The sequence below is a fragment of the Myotis daubentonii genome, chromosome 6 (genome assembly GCF_963259705.1).
Source record: "Myotis daubentonii chromosome 6, mMyoDau2.1, whole genome shotgun sequence".
In the NCBI taxonomy this organism is placed as follows: domain Eukaryota; kingdom Metazoa; phylum Chordata; class Mammalia; order Chiroptera; family Vespertilionidae; genus Myotis; species Myotis daubentonii.
The window spans coordinates 30,611,502-30,633,001 of NC_081845.1; the positions used below are offsets into that span (position 1 = coordinate 30,611,502).

A 21,500-nucleotide genomic window follows, 5' to 3' on the forward strand; every position below is an offset into this window, starting at 1 on the left:
AAAGAGAAGATCATAATTTTCTGTGATTTTAATGTAGTCAATTTTTAAAGGTACCAAATGTGACACACTTCAGGAAGATGTATGCCTTGCTTAGGCACTAAGACAGGGTGTCAGAGTAAATCACTAAAAATTGAAGACATCATAGTCTGTGGGATGTGGCAAATTACTGTCATAGTTACAACGTGTCTTACAAAGGAGACTTTTCTGGATGAAATGTAAGGACAGCCTCATCCAGGGAAGGGTCTTTTTGGAATATGGTCTGTTGTCACTTTATGCCATGTGTGGGGGGGATACAATAGCAGTGCTGTGTTGCTGGCACAATTAGTGCTGAAATTCAGAAACTTCGAGCATTTTGGCAGTATTTCAATATGTTTCTTTGTATCTATGTGGAATTGTAGTTCTGTAGCTCCTGCTATCATTACTAATCCCTTCCTTTTATCACACACCATGAAAAGTGAACTTGAATTTTGCTCCTGCCCTCCTGGAGTTTATCATTGAAAACAGTGTATAAAACCAAGAAAATGCTACAATGAAAATTTTGGATGGTTCTCTGTGTGTGTGTGTGTGTGTGTGTGTGTGTGTGTGTGTTTTAATATATTTTTATTGATTTAAAAGAGGAAGGGAAAGGGAGAGATAGATAGAAACATCAATGATAAGAGAATCATTGATCAGCTACCTCCTGCAGGCCTCACACTGGGGATGGAGCCTGCAACCCACGCATGTGCCCTGACCAGGAGTTGAACCGTGACTTCCTGGCTCATAGGTTGATACTCAAACACTGAGCCATGCCGGTTGGTTTTTTCCTTTTTTTTTTTTTTTCAACATCTCTAACTCATGGGAACCTTACACAATTATTTTATATATATATATATATATATATATATATATATATATATATATATATATAGAGAGAGAGAGAGAGAGAGAGAGAGAGAGAGAGAGAGAGATAGAGAGAGAGAGAGAGAGAGACACTGAAATTTTGCCAATGATATATTCGGCATCCAAAGGAAATGGATTAACTTGTTATCCTCAGTTGTATTTTATATTTTTTTCTCTTTTTAAAAAATGAGCTGTTTTTAGAAATAATTTTACTTTAATTCCTGTTGTGTTGTTTTAGAAATAATTTTAATCTGTATAATTTTAAAGCAGTTTTTCTCCATTGTAGATAACTTGAAAAAATAAATCATTCCGTGGTGTTTAAGAAGCCAGAGTAAACACATTTTATTCATGTCTTTAAAAATTCAAAATTAGTGTGAGCTGTGCCTCCCTCAAAACTTGTTACAACATTGGCCCATTACCCATGTGATGTGAAAAAAAATAGGTTAAATACAAAGGAAGCTGCTCATTTTAATTAACTGTCCAAAATATCTTTATATGTTTTGAGGGGACATTTTTGCATCTGGCAAAGATGAATTAGTTGGTTACATTATTTTTAAAAGTTCCCCTGAGCTGATTTCTTTTCATCTTAAAAGTTAAAAATATGGAGATATTTGTAAAGCAGTAATTTCCATGAGCAGACCTTAAATTCTGTAATTTTCTAAACCCATTTCTTTAGAATTAGAAGGATCATCTCCACACTTAATAAATATATAAATTACATGGTGGTTTGATAATCTATTTTTCCCTATTTTCAGTTAGTTAATGAATGACTCAACATTGATTTAAAAGAAAGATTAGAACAGACTGATGAATCTCAGAGGGAAGATAGGTAGGTGGATGGGGTGAACAGATTAACCAAAGGACTTATATGCATATATGCTTAACCCATGGACACAGACAATAGTATGGTGAAGGTTTGAACCAGAGGGCAGGTTTGGGCTAGAAGGGGACATCTGTAAAAAAAATAAAAAAACAATAAAGGTTATTTAAGATTTTTTTCTTTTTTGTCTAAAATCCTGTCTTTTGAGGGCCTCCCTTTGGGCATGTGTGCCAGGTCCCTAGAACTCCGTGTGTCTGCCTGATGGTAACCACATACCACTCATACGTAAGCCCCACACCATTCATCTGCACTGCTGTTGGTCATTCTGGAGAGCCCCTTGGAATTCTGTGAATTCTTGTCTTTTCTCAAGCAGTCCTATCCTCCTGGATTTCTTTCCTTGTTTTACATGGGTCTCTTCTATCTACTCATTTCTTTTTTTAATCCTCACTCAAGGATATATTAATCCATCTTAGAGAGAGGGGAAAAGAGGGAGAAAGGGAGGGGAGAGAGAGAGGAGAGAGAGAGAAACATCCATGTGAGAGAGAAACATCCATCACTTGCCTCTTAAACTCACCAGATTGGGGTTCTAAATGCAACCTAGATATGTTCCTTGACCTGGAATCAAATCCACAACCTTTTGGTGTATGGACAATGCTCCAACCAACTGAACCACTCAGCCAGAGCTATCTTCTCTATTTTTTAAGGCCCATTTCATACTCACTTTCCCAAGGGGCCTTTTCCAGTTGTCCTTCCACCTCCTGAGCAGGAGTAGCTCTCACAGAAATTGATGTATTCTTCTCTTGGGGACTTTCACTCCTCCTTTTAGTCAAGTTATCAGTCTGCTTATCCTCCTTCTCAGACTGAGAGCAGGGGCTCCGCCTTATCCTCTTTGCCACTGTGCTCTAGCAACTGCCATGCCCACTGAAGATGTTTTATACATGAAGAGTAAGGATGGGAGCCTTTACTGTGAACCTCCACTAACCCTTACTGGCTACAAGTTGCCTGTATGTCAAAGCATCATGGGAAGCAAACAAAGTTAGGACCAGATTGTGAGGATCCTATAGATTAGGCTTCGTTCAGAAGGCAGTGGAAGACTATTAGTTTTCTACAGCACATGTTTGTTTGTTTAATTTTTTATTGAGGTGGCATGTATATAACATTATATAAGTTTCAGGTATACAGCATTATAATTTGATATCTGTATACACTATAGTATGTTCACCACCAAAGTCTATTTACCATCTATCAACATATATTTGACATCCTTTACCCCTATTGCCCTACCCCACTCCCCTTTCCCTCTTGTAACCACCAATCTGTTGTCTGCATCTATGCCTTTGTTTTTGTTTTGTTTGTTCATTTGTTTCTTTTTTGTTGTATATTTTGTATATGAGTGAAATCATATGGTTTTCACTCATCCTTTTCCTTTTAACTTACTTCACTTAGCATAATAATCTCATGATTCATTTTTGTCAAGATGGCAATATTTGACCTTTTTTATGGTTGAGTAGTATTTCATTTTATATGTGTATATAAACCAAATCTTCTTTATTCATTCATCTGTTGGTTGTCACAGAGGTTGTTTCGATATCTTGACGTAAGTGAATAATGCTGTAATAAACACAGGGGTGCATATATCTTTTGGATTAGGGTTTTTTATATTCTGTGGATGAGTGCCTAGAAGAGGAACTGCTGGATCATATGGCGGTTCTATTCTTAATATTGTGAGGGATGTTCATGCTGTTATGCATAGTGCAAAGCTTGTCTTGTCTTTTTTTAACTGACCCTCCTTAATCAACTTTGTACCTTATGATGTACATGTTGAGAAACAGTTTAAAACTTATTAGTTTGACAGTGGCATAAAGGATGAAATGGGAGGGTAGTAAGCAGGCTGTTCTCTGAAATTAAGAGAAGGAAAGCAATGTAACATGTGGGTTTCCTACCATTTGGAGTAGATTTAGAGATTTAAGCCTTTCTATATTTAAGAGTAGAAAGAGGTTGGAGGGAAAATAGCCAGAAAAAAGAAAGCAGGAAGAATTGATATTCTAAAGAGTGAAAAATGGGATCATATTGAAAAGTGACAGCTCAGATTCAAAATAATGCAAATGGAGATAAAAGAAGAAGTTAAAAATGTAAGGATGGAAATGCTATTTATTACTTTAAAAACTGAAAATAGCTAAAAAGGATAGATTCTTAAAGAACAAGACAAATACTTAAGACTAGAAATGTTTTTGTTCCAGTGTTGTTATATAATGTAATGACTGTACATACTCCTTTCTCTCACCCGATTAGTGGATCTCTTAGAGTTGAATACAACAAATGAAGTTTTCAAACAGCACAAGCTGAACCAAAATGACCAGCTCCTTAGTGTTCCAGATGTCATCAACTGCCTGACAACAACTTACGACGGCCTTGAACAGCTGCATAAAGATCTGGTCAATGTTCCGCTCTGTGTGGATATGTGTCTCAACTGGTTGCTCAATGTATATGACACGTAAGTTTTTATTTTTTCCCATTAAAGTACAATTCTTGAATGGCATATGTTAATAATACAAAATACATACATTTTTAAAGTGAAAATCTTAAAAGTGCTTTCAAAGTACTTTATCCAGTGGAAATATTTATGTTAATTGTTGCAAAGGAATGACTTTCCAAAAATTGAGCCATAAACCAACAATAAAACAAAAAGGAATGTCCATCCATTATTTTAAGATTTTGTTTTAATTACAAAAGCTGTCAGATTTGTAGGGTCTTTTGTTTTTTGTTTTGGCATCATGCTAGAGGAAACCTAATTTAAATAAGTTCAGTTTCCTTCTCCTTCTGGAATTTCTTATAGTATCTTATAAAGACAATATTTTGTAGTTATTTTTATGAATTAAAATAATTTACTGCCTCATAATAATCTGTGATTTTTGTGTGACAACTTAAGAGCAATCAAATGGCAATTAAAATAATTTTACATCTCTTTTGGCATTAGCTTCACTTATTGCAAAGGTGGTTCTGTATGTATATGGTCTTTTAAGTAAGTTATGCTGCAGGGCATTAATATCTGTAATTTCATTAGGTACTCATGTTACATAAAGAGCACTCCCAACTCCCAGAATAACTCAATTGCCATTAACTTGAGTTTTTGAATGTGACAGTGCATTTGTAAAATAATTCTAGAAAGACCTGCTGTGTGCTGACATTTCTGAACTATTAGGAGGAATTATTCATTCTTCTGGTAGGGGGTTAAAATATGCGAAGATGAAATAAGAAAATGAGGACTCTTGTTTTTCTCTCACACCCTGAAAGTTCTCTTTCCATTAATTAGCTGTATGAAGATTTGTGTTTATCAGCCTTTCATTAGGCTTAGAGAAAAAGAAGATAGATGATAGTTCATAAGTACACACACTTAACAGCTGATTCTGTATAAATAAGTGATGATGACAGTAGCTCTAGAGATGATTTAATTAAAGTTTGCTTATACTTTGGAGTAGAAAAAATCTTTTCTTTTTCAATATTCACAAATATCATAAAGTTTTTTAAATAACCCAATAGCCTTTGTGTGCTTGAGTGTTCTTAAGAAATTCCTTGAGAAGTGATAGCATGAATCTCAATTACCATAATGAATTTGGGATTTATTATAATCCTCGTCTGATATATTTTAATACATTTTATTTTAATGTAACTCTATCCTGCTATGGCAAAATAAAACTCTTAGCAATTATGAACTATTAAGTCCATTTTCAATTTTTTAAACCTCCAAAAGAGACATTTTCTATAGTAAATTCACCAAAATAGCTGGCCAATAGATGTTTTAACTACATCCCAGGAAGAAGGCTAAATTCATAGCGTATTTAGGAACTTCATTAAGCCCTGTGGGTTAGGCAGAGGTGCACATCTTGAACCATATTTAAAGAATGAACACCCTCGACAATGACTGTGGCTCTAACACACTGTATGAGTTTGCTCCGGCTGCCATAACAAAGTACCACAGCGTAGATTAAACAACAGAAATTTATTTTCCCACAGTTCTGGAGACTAGAGTATAAGAACAACATGTCAGCAGGGCTGGTTTCTTCTGCGGCCTCTCTCCTTGTCTTATAGGTGAATGTCTTCTCCCTGCATCTTCACATGGTCTTTCTTCTGTGTGTGTCTGTTCAACCTCCTGTTCCTATAAGGACACAAATTGCATTATGGTCCAACCTAATAGCCTCATTCTAACGTAATTACCTCTTTAGAGATCCTATCTCCTAATACACTTACATTCTGAGGTACTGGGAATTAGGACTTCAACATATGGATTTTAGGGAGATATAATTCAGCCTATGACACAGATACATGCTGTTTACACTGAACAGCCCAAAGGGAATACTGTCACTTAGTTGGGAAGGAAGCAGTGTGTGAAATGTCATATTCTAGGAAGTTATCTGTTTGTATATTTCTGTTTCTCACCATCAAATGTGAACACATGAGAACTGCTCTACTAAGATACTGTTTCTTATTTAGAAAGACAATATCTTGAAATTTTCCATCAAAAGGGAAAAAAAAGCTTTTTAAGATATATCTCCTTTTCATGTCAAAGAAATATAGCAAAGACCACAGTGAGTCAGAATGATGTCTAGTCTGTTTAGTTTTTCTATCTTGGAGAAATATCGTGAATTAACCTCGGGAAAAAAACATGGTCTCTTATATGACAATAGTGTCAGATGGCCAGAGTTGATTGCCCAGATCTCTCTAATAACTATGACTTATTCATGTATCTAATCAAGAGTGTTTAACTCTTTTCAAACCATTAGTTCCCTTTGAGAATCTGATAGAAACTCTCTATCTACTCCTTCCAATGCACCAGAAAATAATGGACCCTACGAAGTCTCTGAACCTTGGAAATGGTGCCATGATCTAACCTTTTCATTCATCCAGCTGTCTGACATTCATTCATGAACCATATGCGTTGACTGCCTTACTTTGTGTAGTATGATGCAGACAGAACTAGCATTTGCAGCTCTTGAAGTATACTCAGCCCGCTCTTGAAATATAGACAGCAGATAATCAGACAGCAGATCATAGAATTCTAGAAGTAGGACATGAGGACCTACCATTTTGCCCTCTTTCTTTTACTGATTAAGAAACTGACCCAGTGAGACAAGACAATTTATCCTTGGCCACCTATTGCATATTAATGGTAGGTATAGCACTAATATTCATTTTTTTAATATTGCTTAATTATTCTTACCATATTGCCATATCTAAGAAAAAATAGTACTTTAGAAATTATTCTACGTTTACTGTTTCTTTGAAGTCTTCATATGTTTCTCCCTTCTCCTAATCTAAATTTTGTTTTAAAAATGTTTTCTTCTGTTATGGATAATAAGAATGCAAATATTTTATTCTGGTTGCTGTGTGATTTGGTAACCACTTGACTTTTGACATCTTAATTTCTCATCTGAAAAATTGCAATAAAACATCTGCTTGGATCACCACACAAAAGTGACTATGAAGGCCAAATAAACTAATATGTAGAAAGGTCTTCATAAATAATAGAAATGAAATTGATTCCGTTTATAAGAGTTCACAGCCTCACTCAGTCTTTATCTTCCCAGGGTAAAAAGTCTTAATTTCAAAATCTTCCTTCTACATTTAATGGAAATCAAAATTGTTTAAATTATTATTTAAAGTAATAGAACACTTGGTTCAAATGCTTTTGTCTCTGCGGAAAATATCAACCTCACTTGCTGCAGTGTGAGGTTATTTTTTTCCACTTTTCCAAGATAGATATAAATTGTAGGGTGCATATCTTCCCAGTTAAACTAATGTCAGGAGTTAATTATGAAACTATCAGGAAACCAAATACTTAAGTACTGGGTTATGTCACCCAATAATAAATTTTCCTAGCTCCCTATTGCCTCACAAATCCAGATACTTTTTTTTTTTAACATCAAAGCCCTGTGTTAGCTGGCCCCATATCACCTGGACAACTTTATCAACAATTTAGCCTTGATGCAAGTCCTTACCACCTGAATGAGTCTTGTCACTGGCACTCACAGGCTTCCCTCTATTTATTCTCTTCCTAAGCTTTTCTTGTCATACTTCCTCCTAGTAGGGATAGGTGAGCCATGTCATGCTCCAGTGTCCAACTTATGTTTTTTTAATCAAATGTTGTTATGCTAAGGACTATTTAGACAAATCATCAATCATTAATTAATCAGCCACAATTAACTTATACTTGATTATTTCCATACATAAAGGTTGGTTTTGTATTTTCTTATGATTCTCTAGTTGTTTCTTGTCTCACTCCCACAGTTAGTGGGTGAGCATATCATGGGTAGGAATTGTGTCTTGTGCTTTTGTAGTGGTCCCTATGGTATGTCGAACAATGCTGGGATCATCGTAAGCCTTCTAACTGTTGGTGGTGTGATGAATGGATGACTGACATTTTCAGTAGTCTTCCTGATGATTTTCTTTTCTTCTGTTGACACCACAGACTGGAGGTCATCCTGTAATGCCCATCATTTTTATCTTTTTTCCCCATAAGGGATTGCTTTGTCCTTAGGCATATTCATGTACTAGTCTATCCACACAGCCCTTTGTTATCTTCTGCAAATCTACTGTCTGATTATGTCCAAAGAATAAAATTTCCTGATTTCTGGAGGAAAGAAAAGAGACATTGTCTATTTTCATATGATAATTAGGAAACGCCTAAAAAATATTAAGTAGAAGCAAAATTTCTAGCATAGCAGTTTAAGATATTTCTATAATTGTAAGAGACTAGAATATATTTAAATTCTGCTTACAATAGTTACATTTATTTTTAAATCTATTACTTGTTTCATAGGGAAATTCTGAATGTTGTACACATACATAGTAAAGGTTCAAGAAGTTTGTTGGGTATGATTTAATATAGATATAGACTCTAGGCTATTGAGGGATGGTTTTGAAAGTACATTATAGCAATACCTAAGCATTTTTTTAAATTTCATTTTATTATATGTCATGATATGTATACAAAAATTTACCAGAGTATTTACAATTTGTGAATGGAAGATATCAATTAATATTAATAGTAAAAATATCAATAAGATCAAGACTTAAATGCAGTTTGACAATAAGACGATCTAAAATTAAAGTTCCATAATACAAATATTTGCTTGTTTTTGAATAGCATGAATTACTAAATGTTATGTATTCATATAATTATGTAAACATTTATTTATAGGTTTTAAATATGCTTTATTTGTAAATTGAAAACATTTTAAGAAAATTAACAGCAATTTAACTGAAAACTGATTCTGAATATAAAATGTAAAGATAGCAATAAAGACTGTTTTCTTGACTATGTTCTATTCCATAGCAAGGAGCATCATATTGCTAATTTTTATAGTTTCTGCATTTACTTTCCCCATCCCCAGGATCTAACAACTAACATTTGGTAGACAGCTCAGTAATTCTTTGATAAGTGATGGAATAAGACAACTTTCTGCTTTAAAATAAAATAATTTTTTTTCTTTTAGTCCACTTATAAGTAAAATTGAAATGGTCTCTCATTGGTATAGTGTAAGGCTATTTTCTCATGTTGATTAATTAATACATTATAAATTTAATTATAGCTTAATACTTCTCCAAATAGAGATTCCACACCTATCTGTTTAAGACCAATAGCTAGTGTAATTTCAATAGTAACACAAAAACTGCATGGACAGAGACCCACATCAATAAAGGCAATACATGCAGTATTTGAGTATTCAGCAGTGAGAAGCTCTCAGTATATAGCTGATTTTTCAGTCATTTTTTTTTTACTTTTGATCTTAGATATATCTTGCTGAATTAACTCACATGCATATTATATGTATCTATTTTGAATCTTTTATAGTTATTAATAAATAGATTTTAACTCATAGTATTTATAAAAATTATATATTTTCAGCTTTATAATTAAAGTTTTAATTTTGCCTTAATTTGTTCTTCCTAGTTTATATATTTTGTGTAATGTGACTTCAGGCTATATATTTTTCAAGACCAGGTCAAACATACTGTTAAAATATGTAATGAAATTATGGTGTAGGTTTAACATTAATTATTAAACGTGAATAGATAAGTCAGAGCTTTAAGATGCAATTATTTTTTAATGATTTACCCTCAAGAAAATAGATATTCAGAAATATTTCACATACTGTTTTAAATTCATGTAAGACATTGAGATTCTTATAATTTCAGGGGTCGGACTGGAAAAATTAGAGTGCAGAGTCTGAAGATTGGATTGATGTCTCTCTCTAAAGGTCTCTTAGAAGAAAAATACAGATGTACGTAAGACCATTTTTATACCAATAGTGTTTTTAGTAATGGGAATAATCATTTTATAGGAGATTTACTTTATATGATTGGCTAGTCATCATAGTTTCCATTTTTTTAACCCTTACTCTACATGTCCAGGCTACACTGAGGGTGTTAATACATAGTGGACTTGTATGTAATGAACGCTGATAATAGGATCAAGAGGTGAGGTGCCTTGGTGGAGTGAGAACCAGCTACAAGTTGTATCTCATTTAATTCTGAGAATAATCATCCCATAATGATGTAGGCATTGTGATTTCCATTTTTTCAGATGAAAAAGTTAATGCTGAGATAGGTTACAAATCTAGTGAAAGGCTGCAGTGACAATAATTGCGGGGCTAGAATTAGATCACAGAGTCTTCTGACGCTAAAACCTAAGCCTTTTCTATTTCTGTATATTTCCAATACTTAAATATATTTATCAAGATAGACTAAAACTGTTATAGACATAGTTAGACAAATAATTAAATGAAGGGCATCTTGGCATTTGGAAAATAACAGGCCCACAGGCCAGAGAGACCTGCCTTCAAACCTCAGCTCTGCCATTTAGTAGCTGAGTGATGGGGCAGGTGTTTTTACCCTGGTGGCACCTCCCTCTCTCTTCAGGCCTTCCTGAGAGTATCCCTTCATTCGATTCAAACAACACCCTGGCCTTCCTGCTTATAGCTGGTGGCCCATTTGCCTCATCAAAAACACGTTTACAAAGATCCTTTTCAGCGGCCTTTACATCTCTTCTGTGCTAATTTATTGGATCTTGGGTTTTAGATTGTGACTTTTCTCTAACCCATTCCCACATTCTTACACTCCTTTTTATTTCTGGCTATGACATCAAAAATGTGAACATTTCTGAAAATTTAGAAATATGTCAACATTTCTAATGCTAATATTAACCTTTTATGTTTTGTGTGTAGTTTTAGCTTAATGGTGGTATAGCAATATAGCTACAAGTCTCAAAAGAGGAAAGTTGGACATGATTGATCTTGTTGAACACGTGCACTCCTCTGTACAGACTATTATGCATGTGCATCAACTCTATTTAACTAAAAGGCCTCTTCCCAGGAACAAGTTTAAAATGATCTTCATAGTAAGAATCCTGGACAAATATTTCGTGGCCATGATCATCTTATTTTTGACAAATGAAGAGAAACAAGTCAAACTCTAATAAAATTTAAGTGAACAAATGATAATAAAAATTAAATTTATCTTAATTAAATTTGCTTTCCCTATGTATACTTATAATTAAAGTCATATTTCATGATAATTACTATGTAAATATCACTGAGCCCGGTTTAGTTGTTTGAAAGTGCGCTGTTGACAGTGTTAGATCTGGCATTATTCTCCTTTAACATAAAGGGAATATATATTTTGATCTGATATTCATTTATCAGTGTGGTTTTTTATGGTTTGTGGGATCGAATAAATATTTACTCCCCTTTCTTCTGTTCTTGGAAACTTCACATGAAAAACATTTAGAGTTTTCGTGATTATGAATTTTCAGAACTTGGAAATTTTTTTTCAAAAAGTGTTAGTTTCTATAACAAAGTGGGTGGTTTTTTCATGAAATTTCTCCCCACTCCTAAAGTAATTTATTTAAGCATATTAGCTTTATTTCTTGGAACAAGCTAATAATTTTAAATCTTCAAAATGTTTCAAGTGGTGAGTGGAAGATAAGCAAACACTGGAAAGGAGAGAAGAGTTTTAATTTTATTGAATCAGGAAAGCTATGGAATAAATTAGAGTTTTCTTAATGAATTTAAAAGCCTAAAGAACTATGAAAGCAAGCATGAGTTTTGTTACTATGTCTTTAAAATTTGAACAAATGTATTTTAGTACATGAAATGAAGTAAAACAAAAATAATTTTTATAGCTAGTAAGGAATGAGACTGATTGGGCCTAAACAAAAAAATAACTACACATTTAAAAATAAAAGACGCTTCCTTGCACTTCTTAAAGTTTTTTTATATAAAATAGATTTGAGTATAATTATCTTTAAAAGAAGTAAATATATACATATGTCTATAATAGAATATTAAATTTAGGAGTGAACACAAAACGTTAGTAAACAAATCGTTAAAATGTAAAGATTTGCCCGTACGGCACATTTATTCCTTTGACAAGTCCTGAGAAGCTTGTCTTGGCTCACTGTCTTTCTCAATAAGAAGGGAAATCCTTACTGAAACCACTGAATGAAACCCACACGTATTTATTGTACCATTTGTAAAGGAAATTTGTAGTTACTGGTCCGTTTATATGTATTGACATACAATAGGAGGTTGTTTTCAGAAGCATGTGGTTAACCAGCCCTGATTACAGACACAGAATATCAAGGTTGTCAGAATTCAGGGGACGACTAATTGATTCACGTCCCCATGATTTTTTTTTTTTAAACTTCATTGTTCAATCCCCATCACCAAAGACATAAGAGAACACTTTGGGCACTGGAAGTTGACCTCTTGCTTCTCCTCCTTGCAGATCTCTTTAAGGAAGTGGCAGGACCGACAGAAATGTGTGACCAGCGGCAGCTGGGCCTTTTACTTCACGATGCCATCCAGATCCCCCGGCAGCTGGGAGAAGTAGCAGCTTTTGGAGGAAGCAATATTGAACCCAGTGTCCGCAGCTGCTTCCAACAGGTAAACACACGGGATTGCTGGTGTACAGGGTGTACTGAGGAAGGGTTTTGAGAATGTTCCAAGAAATGGGACAGGGAACTTGGGCTGGAGCCAAATGGTAGAGGACGTTGGGCGCCATCTCAGTAAGTTGTATTTTGTTTCTTAAGGCATATTTGATTCAAGGAATAGCTACCATCTCAAGATTAGCTGCTTCTCAATGTATAAAATCCAAATTCTCTAACACGTGCTGTCAGATTGCTGTGATGTGGCCCTGCCGTTGCCCTGGCCCCATCTTGTGTCACTTGTCCCCTTGCTCCCTGCTTTCCACCCACACTACTTCAGTCCCTCCATTCTTGCCTTTGTGCCTTTGGACATGTGCACTCTATTCAGAATGTTTTTCCATATCTTCTGCCCACAAACTCTTTTCTCATCACCAATCTTTATTTATTTTTTAGATCTTTCCTTAAATCTAAAACCCTCTGAAAACCCTTCCCTGACCTCTTTAGAAGAGGTTATGTGTCTTACTGTATTCCCCTGTGTCACCTCTGCCTTCTTAGGGTGCTCATTACAATTATAATTACATATTAAATTGTTAAGATTTGCCTGTTCAGTTTTGTTCTTTCATAAAAATCTAAGCTTCATGAATAAGGATAATTTTTACCTTTTTATTATTGTATCCCTTTGCACAGTGCCTTGAATATTACAGCTACTTAATAAATATTTCAGCCCTGAGTTCCTTGGAGGCAAGATTTTAAAACATATATAAAATAAAAATGTTATTAAAATAAGGTCTTTTCTTTGAGAACTGATATGCAAAAGGAGAATGATACACAAAGTTTTATACTGGTCTAAGTTGTTGATGTTAAAATGGAAAAAGCATGTTAGTTTCTTTTTAATGCTTACTATATATAAAGCATTTTAGAACTGTTACTAGTGACACCATACATTTGCTTAAAGTACAGCCTACAGATATTTTCTCAAAGCATACTCAGTGATTTATCATTGAAGAGAAAAAAATGCTCACACCATCTTTTTAAGGTGAATTGATGTTATGGGTTATTACGTTTTATAATAGCCATTTTTCTTGTTTTAGAGAGAACAAAAAATACCAATTGAAAATTCTAAATGTATTTCCTATGTCCTGGTTCATAGAATGACTTAGACAACAACAGAAGAAAGATGTTGGTACAAATTTAATTTGGCACATATGAAAATAAATTAAGATGTTAAGAGTGTTAAGATTTACAAGGGGACTAAGATGTTTCATACATTTTGTTATAAATTTTGAAATCTTGCCAAGAACATTCATAGTACTGTTCCCCCCTGTGTGATGTTGTAACAGGACTGGAGCAGGACACAAAAATAACCGTTTTTATGTACCATTTATAATGGCCTTCACTTTTGGAAAGTAATTAGTGAGTTTTTGCTTTCACACATTTTTACTGTCTTAGATGAGTGAATTTTATGGGATTAAAGCATATATGTGAAAAGAATACCTAGAATTGTGCAGGGTTTTTTTTTGTTTTTTAATCTGAGTATATGAAAGTACTGGGGTTTTTTTCTTCTTCTTCTATGACAATATTCATTCATATTCTCTCTCTCTCTCTCTCTCTCTCTCTCTTTCTCTCTCTCTCTCTCTCTCTCTCTCTCTCTTGCCGTTTTTATTAATCTTCACCCAAGGTTATTTTTCCATTGGCTTTTAGAGAGAGTGGAAGGGAGAGGGAGAAACAGAGAGAGAGAAACATCGATGTGAAAGAGAAACATCAATTGGTTGCCTCCCTGCATGCATCCCAACCAGGGCCAGGGATCAAACCTGCAACCAAGGTACGTGCCCTTGACTGGAATCAAACCCAGGATCCTTCAGTCCATGGGTGGATGCTCTATCCACTGAGCCAAACTGACTAGGACTGCTTTTTTATCTTTTTAAATTCTAGAATTTTCTGTCCTTGAAGAACCTTAAATATTTTATGATTTAACTGACGTGGAAAGAAGTACATAATGTGTAATTGTGCACAGATTCTTCAGAAGATTATGAAGCAGCAACACTTGCTGCAATTTAAATAAATAAATTTTCTTCACATTTAATGTATTTGCTTCCTCACCAGAATAACAACAAGCCAGAGATAAGTGTGAAAGACTTTATAGACTGGATGCGTCTAGAACCACAGTCCATGGTTTGGCTGCCAGTTTTACATCGAGTGGCAGCAGCTGAAACTGCAAAACATCAGGCCAAATGCAACATCTGTAAAGAATGTCCAATTGTTGGATTCAGGTAAGATCTACCACAGACGGTGGCAGGAGACGATTTTCTGTTCTGTAGATGTCAGCTCAGTGTATGTCTATCATCCCTTCCATTCATTCCTATTGGGGGGGGGAGGGTTGCCTTCTAAATAAATGAGATGCTCAGCATACTCTGGCTAAAATGCCATTTCCTATAGCCAGTACATGAAGCTTGTTATTATTTTAATATTATTTTGCAATATAATGAACAACATAAACTGATGAACGAAAATAGCTCCAGAGGCAGAGAAGCATTGAACAGGCTGTCAAACCTCAGAGGGAATGCAGGGGAGGGTGGGAGAGGGGGTAGAGATCAACCATAGTACTTGTATGCATGCATATAAGCATAATCAATGGACACAGACACAAGGGGGATGAGGGCATGTGCTGATGGGGGGGGCGGGGTAATGGAGGGAAAAGGAGACATATGTAATACCTTAATCAATAAAGAATTAAAAAATATATATTATTTTGCTCCAGAACCAAAGACTTTTCTGAATTTCTATTACATATTTCACAGAAATGTTCATGCATGATAATTGCACAAATCATTATACATATATGGCCCTGATGGGATTGGGTGATGTTCTGAGGCCTTTGGGGTCAAACTTGGTAAGCATAGAGCAAAATTTAAATAACGCACACAAAGAGCACTGCTCACCACTGAACGTTAGTGTAATCAGTGTCAGATTCATCAGTTTGTGGCCACAAAGCAGAGAGTATAGGGTTAAAGGTTGGCCCCACGATGAAGTGTCTTGACTGTCATAGTCCTTTCACCTCCTTGTATTACGATAAGTATGCATTAGAATATATATGTTTCTCTTACTCAAGGAATATAGAAAGTAATCCCAGTTGGATTTGGAAGTCAATTATGAAAAATGCAAGACTACTCAGCAGTGGAACTCAAGGTTCTGTATGTGCCTTTCACTCATTCCGAAAGAGGAAATAACTAAGGTGGTGATTTCGCTCATGGAGGGTCAATCAGCATGGCTAGGATTGGTGGTGTTGTATATAGTATCAGTGTCAGTGTGCTAGACTAAACAAATCACTGTCATTTGGCTGACTTTACCAGCATACTTTGTATGAAGAGTATTGTTGCATTTTCTGAGAATGGCAAACTGAGAAACTGAGTGTAAATATCCTGTCCTCCAGGCATGGTATGCTGGGAAGCCAATTCAGAGTGTGAAGGTTCTGAGCGCCTGGTGCCAGCGAGGCTGTACAGTCTATGGAAAGGCAGGTAGTCAGTGGGAGGCAGAATCAGCATGAGCCTGACAGCCAGTGGAAGTCAGAGGGCAAACCCTGGGTGAGGAAGATGGAAAAGGTCCATTGATATGCAGCAGGTTTCTTGGAGAGGCTAAGTTTAAAGCACCTGGTAGACAGGCAGACAGAGACGAAAGGAATAGCTGGAATGTAGCAAACTATGATAGTCCAAATAAGATATAACCATCAGCACTAATAATCACTGCTATTCTTCCAGTGCTTACTGCATGTCAGGCTCTGTGCTCAAACGCTGCATTTGTTATTTCATTTACTCTCCATAAAATCCCTGAAGATTGGCAGGATTATCTCTACATTACACATGAATGAACTAAGACTCAGAGATTAGGCAACTTGCCCAAGGCCAGATATCCAATAAGTGAAGACAAAACTGGATTCAAATATAATCTTTTTGACTCTGCAGTTCATGCTCTTAGTCGATATGGTATTTTTTAAAAAGCAGGCTAGATTTTTAGAAGAGGTGAGATTTGACATTAAGAAACAATTAGATGATACTGAACAGAACAATAGATTTAGGACATTGATTATTAGACCAAAAGTGGTATGCTGTATAAAAAAGTAATGTGAAATCACAGGAACCATCCAGATAAACTGATCTGGAGAGACCGGCTTATGTAAAGCCTGCTACATACAGCCATGCTATAGCCCAGGGAGATGTGGAGTGATGGGATTTCTCAGAGTGAAGGAGAGGACAAAAGACTCTAAAAGTTATTAGCATTTGATTGTACTTTTAATGTTTTATTTCCTAAATAGAAAAAAACTGAAATAATTGCAGCATAATATTATAATTCAACACAGCTGAGATGTGGGTACATGGATATTTATTATGTTACTAGAGGCCCAGTGCACAAATTCGTGCACCAGTGGGGTCCCTTGGCCTGACCTGCGGGATCAGGTCAAAACCAGCTCTCTGACATCCCTGAGGAGTCCTGGATTGCAAGAGGCCAGGTCGAGGGAGGGACTTGGGAGGTTGGACAGCCAGGGAGGGACCATGGGAGGCTCCAGGATGTGTTGGGCCCGTCTCACTCAGTCCTGATCAGCCAGACTGCAGCAGCAAGCTCACCTACTGGTTGGAGCATCTTCCCCCTGGTGGTCAGTGCATGTCATAATGAATGGTTGAGCAGTCTTAGCATATCATTAGCATATTACGCTTTGATTGTTTGAACTGCTGACCAGACACTTAGCATATTAGGCTGTTATTATATGGGATACTCTCTGCTTTTGAATAAACTTGAAATATTTCATAAGAGACAAATGAAAGAGCAGTTACAATAAATAGGTGAACAATATTAAATATTGAATTTTAGGTATTTAATGTAAATTTTATATATAGATGTCTCTAATATAAGATGTGGAGTTGACCAGGTAGATGGTTAGAGATCAAGGTTATAGCAGGACGCGCGGGAGGTGCTGTATTGAGAACTAGCTCTGGAGTCCGGCTGCTTAGGTTTGAATCCTGAATCTACCATTTGACTGTGTGACTTTGGATAAATTAATTGGCCTTCCTGAATCTGAGTATCTTCAACTTCAAATTCAGAGAGTGTTTCCTCCCAGGAATAATTAATGTATGAAAAGTGACTAGGGCAGTACCTATCACAAAAAGAGCAAGCAGTCAATAAATGTTAGCTCTTGTTATTATTACCGAAACTAATAAACATTAGTGCGATAATAGGTCAGCCTATAGGTGATATTACACTGTTTATTGAAAAGCCTGAACAATGATGATGCTCAGCAGAAGGCAAGATAAGACAGATGATCAGAGTTCTCAAGAGAAGTGAAGAATCATAGTGTTGTAGAAATCAGAAAGAGAGCTTTAGAAAGATGTTAGAGATGTTAGGTGCAACAGAGAGATTCTAAACATCAGATGTAAGAACAGACCTTTGATTTGGGAGGTCACTGGTAATTTTAAAAAGAACTCTTTCCAGGTCATAATAAGGTTGGAAGGCACATCTCAGGCTCAAAAAAATAAGGGGGTTAGTATGTGCAAACAACTGGCTCAAGGAGTCCAGCTCTAACTTGAAGTAAATATGTCAGTGTTATCATCTTCCTTCTACTTGCATATATATTTTCCCAATTTTCTATTTTGAGAATGTAGTCCATTTAAAATGTTTAATTTCTGAACAGAGGAGAAACAGACCTAGAGTCGATATCTGGTTTAGAGGTGAGACTAAGCAAAGGTTCCTTCAAACTAATCAACTTAATGATTGCACAGAGGTTATCCATGGAAAGAATAATGTAAGAACAACTCCAATAATAAAACAGGGCTGAGACAGAATGGGTCCTTTAGCTCTTAGGTAAAGGATTTTCTCTTTCTCTGAGCTACAAGGAAGAATGGGAAGCCAACTCCAGAACTAAAAATAAAAGAGTATGGGCCTTGTAGAATAATGTCAACTTTTTCCAGGTTGACTCTGCTACCACTTTGTGTGTGTGTGTGTGTATATATATATATATATTTTTTTTTCTTTTATTTTCCCTGAACTTTTACAAATCCTGCTAGAGTCTTTCTGTAATTACTTCCAAATTAAATTTTAATGAAATCTTGGATTTGCAGGATGTTTTGTAAACTGGGAATTGTTTCAGTTAGGATTACATTCAGCTGCTTAATAGAAGCATAAACAAGTTAGAAGTTTAGTTTATTTTCATGTTAAAAAAAAAAAAGTCCTAAGATAGAAATCCAGGACTGAATGGTGACTTCCCTGTCATTTGGGTCCACTGTTCTCCCCCCGCACCCCCCCCACACACACACATCCCCAGTTTTGAGATAAAATTGACATATAACATTGTGTAAATTTAAAGTGTATAATATGTTGATTTGATATACTTGCTGCAAAATGATTACCTCCATATTGTTAGGAAACACCTGCATCATGTCACAAAATTACCACTTCGTTTTTGTGGTAAGAACATTTAAAATTTTCTCTCTTAGCAATTTTCAAGTATACAATATAGTATTATTAACTATAATCATTATTTTACACATTAGATTCCTGGAAATTATTCCTCTTATAACTGGAAATTTGTACCATTTGACCGGCATCCCCTTTTCATAGTTCTGGCTTTATGCTCTGTCGTCCTTAATACATGGCTACCATTTTCAAGGTCACCCCATGCTAACAGAATAGCTGTTCTTCTTATTCTTTTTTTATTTTTTTTACTTTTTTATTGAATGTTTTGGGTGACATTGCTTACTAAAATTACATAGGTTTCAGGTATACAGTTCTACAATACATCATCTGTGTATTGTATTGTGTGTTTACCATCCCAAATTGTCTCCTTCCATCACCATTTATCTCCCCCTGTCAGAATGTCTCTTCTTGATGTCAGATTCATTTTCCAGGAAGGAGGAAGCGGGGCCATGCTTCTTCCCAACTGAGTTAGTCCCTTGAAATCCCACCCAGTGACTTTGACTTGTATTGCATTGGTCACCACCATCAGCAAGAGAGACTGGAAAACATATTTTCACAGGGCACACCACCCACTAATAGTACAAGGGTCTGGTACTAATGAAGGGAGAATGGCCTTTTGCCATGGAGTGTTCAGAAATAAACAAACTCCATTTAGAAGACAAGATGTCAGTCATATTTGTCAAGACATGCATAGGTCAAGAAATATTAGTGTAGGTGAATGTTTCAGACCAGGTTGCCACAATAAGCTGGATGGAGTAGTATGTGCTGATTTATTTTCTTGAGATCGATTTGCAAGTGCTTTTTGCAGGTCATTTTAGAAGCTACTCAGCACTTAATGGTTTACAGTATTAATCTCACCTACCCTTTACATTTTGTTTCCATTTTCATTCTTAGTCCTTTTCTTTATTATTTTTTTTCTGTTAATATGAATATATTTATGTTCTTAGTTACTACCTGCCATTCTGGCAGATGGAGGATCTGGGAGATACTTTCCATTCTGAAACTTAGAATTTAGAGTTTCACTCCTCAAAATAAGATTCTGCAAATGAAGAGCGATGTCCAGTGTCACTAAGCAAATTCCATGTTTGTGGCCAATATACGTTTGTAGTGATTTGGATGAATGAAATTCCTTCCACAAATGATTGATTTGGACTAAATATAGGCATGCCAATGAATTTTATAATTTTATTTTCTTCTCTCTAGGTATAGAAGCCTAAAGCATTTTAACTATGATGTCTGCCAGAGTTGCTTTTTTTCGGGTCGAACAGCAAAAGGTCACAAATTACATTATCCAATGGTGGAATATTGTATACCTGTGAGTACTGAGCCAGTGTTTGTTTGTTTCAGTATATTGCCTTTTAATTAACTAGCATCTGAAATTATTCGGTTTAAATAACTTTGGGGCAAAAGTCACTTTTAAGATGATTTAATTATACTTTCTTGTTTTGTTTTCTTTTAAATAAATAAATCTATATTATGTTTATTAACAGAATCATACACTTTTCATAAAAATTAATTAATTAAATTTCATTTCTGTCTGTGATTTTAAACAACTTTCTTGGCAGCAGACTCTATTAAGAGCTCATGCTGACCTACATTGAAAATGATATTATGTGATAGGAAGTCATGTTTCTTGTAGACATCTTCAAAATATGTTTTAATAATTACATATTTACATTAAAAATAATGTAGAAAATGAGAGTAAAAAAATTCATAAATCTAGCTCCTGTTCAAGCTCCCTTCCAGTATTTTTCCATGTCTCTGATTTTAAGATTTTGTTTACTTTTATATTTATATAAGTTTGATTCTGATGTTTTTAGTGAACATGTTGTGTAATACGTTTTCCTCTCTGTTGTCACATAGTATAACTTTTCCTTTTTAAAGATTATTTAATTGAATGAATTACTCTAAATTATTTAACCATTACCTTAAATTTGGATATTTAGCTTATTTTCAATTTTCTGATATTATAAACAACACTCATAAATATGATTGTAAAGATCACTTTTTCCATATTACATATAAATTACACTTCCATATAATAAAGTACTAGAAGTGAGTGACTATGAGTATTTTCAAAGCCAAAATACTTTATGTCATTTTTCCAAAAGAGGTTTATGCCATATTATTATTATTACATTTTGTTAATATACTGATTTTACTAGGGCTTCACTAGCACTGGATATTAATTCATATTGTTCCTTTTATATAAAGCTATGCTTTCTGAAGTGATCTTCATTTTCTGTCAACAGCTATTTTTTAACCTCCTTCCAAATAGTGAACAAAATTTATTCATAGAGCTATACATTTTCTTTGGTTAGGGAATTGAGTTACTTTTTGGACAGTGTTGCAGAATTACAACAGATAAAAGTGCACAATAACTTCAACTAGGAAAAAATTCCCCCATGAAAATGT

At 35.0% G+C, this 21,500-nt stretch overlaps 1 protein-coding gene and 1 pseudogene across 8 annotated transcripts in view; both read left to right on the plus strand.

The window, feature by feature from the left end:
* UTRN (utrophin) overlaps positions 1-21,500 on the plus strand; it is a 446,319-nt gene that overhangs the window by 385,165 nt on the left and 39,654 nt on the right. For all 8 annotated transcript variants that reach the window (XM_059700586.1, XM_059700589.1, XM_059700588.1 and 5 more), the window contains 5 exons: positions 3,992-4,193; positions 9,896-9,981; positions 12,485-12,642; positions 14,727-14,893; positions 20,289-20,400. In XM_059700586.1, coding sequence (XP_059556569.1) covers positions 3,992-4,193; positions 9,896-9,981; positions 12,485-12,642; positions 14,727-14,893; positions 20,289-20,400 — 725 coding nt within the window. The remainder of the gene's footprint in view (positions 1-3,991; positions 4,194-9,895; positions 9,982-12,484; positions 12,643-14,726; positions 14,894-20,288; positions 20,401-21,500) is intronic.
* LOC132237847 (small nucleolar RNA U13) lies at positions 1,183-1,308 on the plus strand (annotated as a pseudogene).